Below are 8,245 nucleotides of genomic sequence, written 5' to 3'. Positions count from 1 at the left end.
AACGAAGTTGTGTTCCTCCCAGCTCCATGTGCACATATAAAAAGGCAAGTAACTGACACGACAAAAATAGACAAGAGCTAAAGACAATCTAAGCCATAACAATTCAAAATATGCACGTCAATACACAGTTCTTAACCAGTTCTGAGGATCTGACCAGTAGCTTGGTTATTAATCCCAGAAGAAAAGTGATTGTCTTCAAATGTATCACAGTTGCCCCTGTGGTGAAGCTGCTGCAGTGTTAGGGTGTGGCCGCCGGGTGGCGCTGTGCTGTAACCGCCGCGGTGTTTGGGCCCGGACGGACCCTCTCGCCATCATCGTCGGCAGCAAGCAGACAGTTGCCTAGTGACGAACAACTCCAGACGGCTGCTGGCTTCCTGCGTTTTCAAAAAAAAAATCTCGTCCCTGCCACTCAGCTTGCGCCAAGTTTCCCAAACACACCGATCTGTTTGTTCGGTGTTCACAGCGGGGCGATGGTGCGGGGTGACACGTAGATCCCACCTCGGAGGGTCCCGTCGCGGGTTTAGCGTCTCGGGCCGCGTTAGGAGGAGTTCCCGATGAAGGATGAATAACTATATCTTCCTCAGGGTCGTTGGGAAAGGCAGCTACGGAGAGGTGCACCTGGTGAAACACAAGTCCGACCGCAAACAGGTGAGAAACGACGAGAGCGCGAGGAGCTAAAGCACCGAAGTGAACATGTATCGTGTTGTTCGCAGAGGCGTGTGTCGTCCTTCACATGTTCTAATGTACCCGACGCTACAAACAGCTAGCCTGAAGTTAGCCGAACTAAAACCTCACAGGTTTGTTTACGCTGTTTGACATAATGTTGGACATAATCATGTTTAGACATAATGAAACCAAATCACAGTTTGTTAAGTCAATATATGTTTACACTAGTACTACTGCTTCTACTAAATATAATGATAATATATTCTATTTATGTAGGGCTTTTAACAGTACTCAAAGACTCTTTAATTAAAACAGAGAAGCACTCATATGTTAATGAGGTAGGAACTGAAATATAAAATGCACATCATAAGCATACATGGAATAAGAAAAACACATCATAATCAAACAGTAAAATATACTAAAACAATAACACATTTTTATAAAAAATACACTTCATAATCGCAAATAAACATAAAAACACTTAATCGCACATTTACATATAAAAAACCCATGTCGCACATTAAAAGCACTTCTTGATGGGAGGGTTTTGATTTGTTTTTGTTAACTGCAGGTCACCAACTCTTTGACAGTTGACAAAAGCTGTTTCTTGTCTGCAGTGTTCCTTAAAAAGTTCTTGAAGGGTTTGAGGAACTACTGATTTCCCAGTCACCCTGAAACTGTACCTGCGAAGTTATTAACACTGATCGATGCATTGAATGATGTCCTGTCGTAAATAAATCCCTAAGACACACTGATGTCAGCGTCTCATGGCTTTAGAAATGTGCTCATTCATGTGTGCATAACTAGCACTGACAGGATTTTGAAATCCCTGATCTCTAACGGTCAATATAATGAGTGCAGTTCTTTGCCATCTGGTTGTAGACCTTTGTCCATCATTCTTGCGCTTTAGTTTGTGAATTTGTTATGTTCATACACAATGTAATACTGACTGGAAATCTCAGTAAATATGTCCTTTCCTTTTGTTTCAGTATGTTATTAAGAAGCTGAATTTAACCACCTCCTCTAAGCGGGAGCGGCGCGCTGCAGAGCAAGAGGCGCAGCTTCTGTCCAGGCTGCGACATCCAAACATTGTGACCTACAGGGAGTCGTGGGAAGGGGATGACTGCCAGCTCTACATTGCCATGGGTTTCTGTGAAGGTGGTGATCTCTATCACAGACTTAAGCAGCAGAAGGGGGAGCTCCTCCCCGAGAAGCAAGTTGTGGAGTGGTTCGTCCAGATCGCAATGGCACTCCAGGTACAGTTTATAGTCATAATGAAAGTGAGGTCCATGTTGGGTTAATATACACAAGTACAACATGTTTAAAGTCACTTTGCTTTTCAGTACATGCACGAGAGGAACATTCTCCACAGAGACCTCAAAACACAGAACATCTTCTTGACAAAGACCAACATCATCAAAGTCGGGGACCTTGGCATTGCACGAGTATTGGAGAACCAGAATGACATGGCTAGCACACTCATAGGGACGCCATACTACATGAGCCCTGAGCTCTTCTCCAATAAACCCTATAACCATAAGGTATTTGGTTCATCAGCTCTAAATGTGTATACTTTATTCCTCAGTAAGAACTGTTTGACACTGGATGTTTTCTTTTCCTCTAGTCAGATGTATGGGCCCTGGGCTGCTGTGTGTATGAAATGTCCACACTTAAACATGCCTTCAATGCCAAGGACATGAACTCACTGGTTTATCGCATAGTAGAAGGAAAGGTGGGTTTCTTCCTTTTTATTTTTTAAATAAAGTATCTAATCCAGTTCAACTTCGATCTGTAATAAATTGCACAATGCATTTAATTTTTCAACAAATTGTACTTCTCCATTTCACAGAAATCAATCTCTTTGAACACATCTGAATATGAAGTTTGTCTTTAACCAAACTTTGGCTGAAGACAGTTTGTTGTGTTTTTGAAACCTCATTATCTAGAAATGTTACAGAGAAGAAGATTGACAATAATACATAACATTTTCCCTTTGATTTTCTCATCAGCTGCCACAGATGCCCGGTAGATATGACCCCCAGCTGGGAGATTTGATCAAGAGCATGCTGTGTAAGAGACCCGAAGATCGGCCTGATGTCAAACTCATCCTCCGTCAGCCCTACATCAAAAGACAAATTGCCATGTTCCTTGAGGCCACCAAAGAGTAGGTGATTTCTATAAAGTTAACCATTCTGTACCAAAACTTTACTTTTCTTTTCATCTTCTCATTTTCTTTGGAATCGTTGTCCACTCATATTTATTGGGTCTAGCATTACAAAACAGATTGAGTTGTTCTATTTCTTTCCTCACCAGGAAAACTGCCGCGTCAAGAAAGAAAGCTGTCAGCAGCACTGGTGTTTGCAGAAATAACAGTGAATTGTCTGTGGTATCATCTCAGCCAAAATCTAAGCGACAGCCTCGGAGTCCTCAGCCGGAACCGCTTGTCAAGGTGAAACCGGTGCGTGACTCAACATTAGCAAGGCTGAGCACTTCTTAAATGATATTATTTTATAATTTGTCTTTTCTAAGTCATTCAAATATAGTGTGTCCTTTTCTTTGTTATATACAAATGAATATTAAGTCAATGGCAAAATACCGTATAAATATTTTTTGTTATGCTCAACAATGACTTAAGTACTTAAGTAACTAAGTTCCATTCGTGTGTATTCATTCTCAGTGTAGTAAGATGTCAGAAACAGCCTTGTGGATTTCATTCATCACTAAACAGCTGAATTTGTTTACCTCAAGCCAAGCAGGGAATCGTCAGTGTTTTATTATGGTCTCTCTTTTTACTCTGCATCCAAAGAAAGAAGAGAAATCACAGCACTCTGAAGTTTATAATGGCGTCACTCACTCTACTCCAGCTCCAACAACTCCACCACCCAAACCACCTTCACCGGATGCATCTCTGGCAACTATCAGCAACATCAATATTGATTTCCAAAGGCAGGAGGATGAGGACCAGTCGAAGAGGCAGGTGCACAGGCCCCAGTCGGCAGGTGATGAACATGTGACTCGCAGCGTGCACAAAGGCAGCAAGAGAAGAGGGAAACCAGATCCTTCTCCCCCTGTCTCCCCCGTTAAGCTCCCTCTGAAGTCTGTATCAGGTGTTGTCAGCAGGGGAGGAGACGAGAGACGGGCGCCCAACGGATTGTTAGACATTCAGCCACGGGCCACGCCGAAGCCCGGGGATACATTTTCTGTTTTTGGGGAGAAGCAGATGTCAGATGTTGGTAATAAGGATGATACGATGGAGTTACTTCAACAGGCTCACATGCAGGAGCCAAAGCTAGAAGTCGAGAAAGAGGCTGCTCCTTCTATCACTGAGAGCAGATCTGCACACAAATCCAAAACAGAAACTGTCGGAGTGGGTGTGGAAGGGAATATGGACAGCAAAGGTGACACCATTAATCTTCTCAAGGCGGATCCAACAGAACAACTACATGCCTCACACACCCAAGTAAGTGCTGATAACCACTGAGCGTTGTGTCTGCTGTTATCATGAGTCCTAATTTATTTATTTTTATTTCACGTAGGAAAACTTAGAATCTACTGAAAAGCTGTTAGAGCCGTTCACTCCAACACTGGTAAGAATTATAATTATGAACTGTCTTGCTGACTGTGTAAAGATGCAAAAAAACAAGTTGTGGTGATATTTCTTTCAACATTGGAGAAAAAAATATGATTTGTGTTTATTTAGGAGCCCGAAATTGAGCAATCTCCCTTACCAGTCAAAAGGCCAGGACCGATCACTTCATGTCAAACCCCCCCGCCCTCTGTACTACAGCAGCTCAGAGCGAGGGACACAAGAGGGACACATGGGGATCAGGACAAGGTAAAGTTCAGTACAGGAGTTCATATTAGTTGGCTGAAATGATTATTTTTTAGATATAATCATTTTTTTGGTGTACCAGATTTGTGTAGACAAATTCAGAAGTTAATTTGTTATATTGTCTTTTACACCAAGGGGGCTGCTTCTAGACCTTTACCTCCACCTCCTGTTGAGAGCAGAGCTGTTGAGGAGAGGAAGAGGAGCAAGAGGAGCACAGAGGGCAAGAAACCTGACGTGGCGTTGACTTCCACACCAGTGAGTTCCAGTAAGAACGGATTGTTACCACTTCCACAGGTGAAGGTAAAGTCTACCCTTACAAATAAACACTGCCTAAAATGTATCCATGGCTCAATAACAATTCATAGACACTTAAATAGCAATCTTGATACAACATTCCTGAAATCTTAAATAAGGTAATAGCTCTCTGCAGTTTTCTCTAGAAGCTTAAAAGATTAAGAGAACTATCAGTGACAGGTGTGTGCTGCCTCTTTGCAGACCTTCCTGACCAGCTGCACCATTGTGTGGTTTGGGGGCTGTACTGCCTTGAAACATAATACCCTGCAACGCATACTGAACATGGCTGGGAACGTCACTGCTACCTCCTTCTCCTCCCTCCTGGACATTTACTACACCTGCTTATCTCGCAAAACAACCAGCATTGGTTGATTCCACCCCTCCCTCTTCTGTCTCCTGCTACCTATTACTGTGACTTACCCATTCCATACAGTACATGTCCAGCAGGGCAGCCATTAGAACTTCTTATACAAACATAAACAAACAGACACATTCTCAGAAAAAAGATAAATTGTGTTAAAAAATAAATACTACAGAAAGTGCTGCTAATTACTTATGTGCATTACATATTGCTTACAAATCTTTTCACCACTATTATCATTAGAGGTTCGTTCTTGATCTGTGCTTTGTTATTGTTTCACCTCACATTTTTTCAACGTGGTATTTTCAGTCTCATTTACCTTTTTTTAAACCTTGTTAGTTTATGTACATTTATATGTCTGGGAGAAGCATCATTTCAATCTTCTGTCCTGTACACAAGACGGGTTCAAGTTTTCTCTTAGAAATCACATTACTAGAAACCCCCCTTAAAATAATTTCCTTGCAGTTTGTGAGTCGAATAATATGAACTGGATATTATTTCAGGATCGTCCTTTGTCCGCCAGAGAGAGAAGGAGACTGAGACAGTCCCATGAATGTTCCGTTCAACCAGGTACTAACTGTGTTTTCCTAACTGATGCCAGAACCAGAATGTACTTGCTTACAGACACATGTTTACACTTAATCACATAAGAATCTCAGCTCTATAAATGAGAGATTAGTTATTAATATTTTTCCTTGTTTCATTTAATGCTTGTTCCCAGATGTCAATCCTGTAAGAAGAGCTTCTTATGATGTCACTTCCACTAAGGCTGAGCGCTACCATGCGCCAGTCACCAGTAGATCTGTGTCGGACACTATGGCTGGGATCATCAGTAAGGTACTGACAACACCAGCACTGTCCCATTTAACTGTGCTTCACACAGCCTTTAAAAGAAACTATACTTTCTGACTGTTAAGAATGCGAATGCACCTCATGAGGCTGATCTGTTACTATGTCATAGAGAACTTAATCATAAGTCTGTCGTCCATGCTACATTACAGCAAGATAAGTTGCAGGAGCAAAGGTCAGATGAGGATGAATGCAGCTCATCCACGAGTTCCACAGAGCGTTCGGAGGGAGACTGCAGGGAGAGGTGAGGCAATAACATCATTAACAACTCACCTCACCTCAAATAGAGTCACGTGATTTGTAATCCATGATGTGTGGTTAATCTACAGGAAGACTGAGACCAGAGACATGCAGGATTTAGTCCATATGATGACACAAACATTGAGCATGGATGTCGGAGATGGTGTGAGCGAGATGGACAAAAGCAGATTTGGTTCTACTACACTGCCAGAATTTAAACTGAACAGGAGGTATCGGGACACCCTGATGCTTCATGGGAAGGCTCGAGAGGAAGCAGAGAACTTGTCAATCGGTGAAATACGAATGGGTAAGACCCTCTTATCAAACTCACTGGCCATCAGTCAGTCTGGGAGCCACTAACTTCCTTGTGTTTGCAGAGGGCTCCCCATCTGGCCCAGCCAAGATAAGGAGAGCCATAGAACAGCTGAGGACAGATGTGGTGAAGGGCCTGGGGGTCAAGCTGCTGGACAAAGTGCTGGAAATCATGGAGGAGGAGGATGACGCCATACGAGAAGTAAAAACACTTCATAGCAGATCACATTCAGTGTGACTGTGCTAAAGCTTGAAAGATCCAGTACTATTATTAAGTGGTCGGGAGGAGTTACTACTAATAGGAGCTGGTTCGTTAATCACATGCTCAGATACTTATGGGATATTATGTTCCCCTAAATTAAATTACATTAGCTCAAGCACATTAGAAGCCATTAAGATAGAGGCTAGGAGTTACACAAACATATGCCCGACAGAATTTTTTTTTATTAATTTGTTAAGAAAGTGGATGAACATATTATTTTATAGTCTGTAAGTTAGGTTAGACTGACTTCTTAATTCATGAGAAGTTAAGATCAACTCGTATAATATTCCCCGCCCATCATAGACTTGCTTGACCATGTACATTTTTCTGTAAAGAGCAAAACTCAGTTAACCTAAAACTCAAGCACTTACTTCACATGTCATTTGTTTCCCAAGTAACGTCAGTTGTTTTTTCCTTCCTCTATTTGTATCGCAGCTTTGCCTTCGTGACCAGATGGGGGATCAGAAATACCAAGCATACGCTGTGATGGTGAGGCAGCTGAAATTCTTTGAGGACATTGCCTTCAAGGTTTAAGAATATAGGAGCACAGAGGCTATGGGAGCAGAGACCTTTGAATTTTGACCGCTCTTACATAGCATTGAAAGTTGTTCTCAACTGTAAATAGATCAACAACCTTCTCAAAGATGAATACATTTCCTACCAAGAGAACATCACCTTGGTTTTGTGGCATTAAGCCACTTCCCTCCTTCTGCTAGCATCTAACATCACAGCAGGTTTAATCACGAGATTGCAACCTTAGCTTTTAGTCATATGAAATGACCTGTCAAATTAATTGTATATATTTTTTTTATTCCAGTACAAACACACAATTTGAGTCCTGCATTCTTCAGGATGCCTATGCAGAGATTTTGGTCAAGTTCTAACAGCTTGACTCTCCACTTGGTTGGATACTCACGTGTTTATTTATAATGCAAACCAGAATTTTGATATTGTTTCACCTACACTGTATCTTTGAAGACATGAGCTCTCACTTCTGCTTCTCTGTTGTATTTTCTTACACACAGGAAACTGTAATGTAGATGTTTTATAGATATTAATGTTTAAATAAATTCCTACAAATCTTAAATATTTTTGTCAACACCAGCATTTCTGTGAAAGAAAATACATTTCCGTGCAAAAAATAGTGAAAGACAAAAATAAGTCCTGTTGAATTAAAATATAAATACCAGACTGATAGAGGACAATCAGTTATATCATTTTCACAATATATTGTCCTGTATGTGCTGATCATTAAGACTTTTTATAGAACATAATGCAGGAAAAGAAGCTTGTGGAATTTAGAAATGGTGTCTTTACATAGTTTGTCCAGCAGAGCTCACTCTGACTCCTTGTTTACAATAATCTCTGCACACTTTGCTGCACATAAAGCCTAGAAATCTTCACAGCTGAGCTAACTAGATTGTGTAAT

The 8,245-nt window shown here is 41.3% G+C and overlaps 1 protein-coding gene across 3 annotated transcripts; it reads left to right on the top strand.

Moving 5' to 3' along the window:
* The first annotated feature begins 329 nt into the window (after positions 1-329).
* Positions 330-7,903, top strand: nek4 (NIMA-related kinase 4). 3 transcript variants are annotated; one of them, XM_062398307.1, is made up of 16 exons: positions 330-648; positions 1,656-1,922; positions 2,010-2,207; positions 2,291-2,398; positions 2,676-2,830; positions 2,980-3,115; positions 3,473-4,126; positions 4,203-4,253; positions 4,367-4,501; positions 4,634-4,798; positions 5,657-5,723; positions 5,875-5,990; positions 6,155-6,246; positions 6,332-6,549; positions 6,620-6,756; positions 7,252-7,903. In XM_062398307.1, exons 1-16 carry the CDS (start codon positions 562-564, stop codon positions 7,348-7,350), a joined length of 2,685 nt encoding a protein of 894 aa, XP_062254291.1. In that variant the 5' UTR covers positions 330-561; the 3' UTR covers positions 7,351-7,903. The 3 variants fall into 3 exon arrangements, with proteins under 3 accessions (XP_062254291.1, XP_062254290.1, XP_062254289.1); XM_062398306.1 differs by having other exon boundaries at positions 2,980-3,124; positions 4,634-4,792; XM_062398305.1 differs by having other exon boundaries at positions 331-648; positions 2,980-3,124.
* The last annotated feature ends 342 nt before the right edge of the window (positions 7,904-8,245 follow it).

The sequence above is a fragment of the Platichthys flesus genome, chromosome 2 (assembly GCF_949316205.1).
Source record: "Platichthys flesus chromosome 2, fPlaFle2.1, whole genome shotgun sequence".
NCBI classification, from domain to species: domain Eukaryota; kingdom Metazoa; phylum Chordata; class Actinopteri; order Pleuronectiformes; family Pleuronectidae; genus Platichthys; species Platichthys flesus.
Note: the sequence above shows the minus strand (reverse complement) of the source record. Positions and strands in the feature narration are given on the sequence as shown.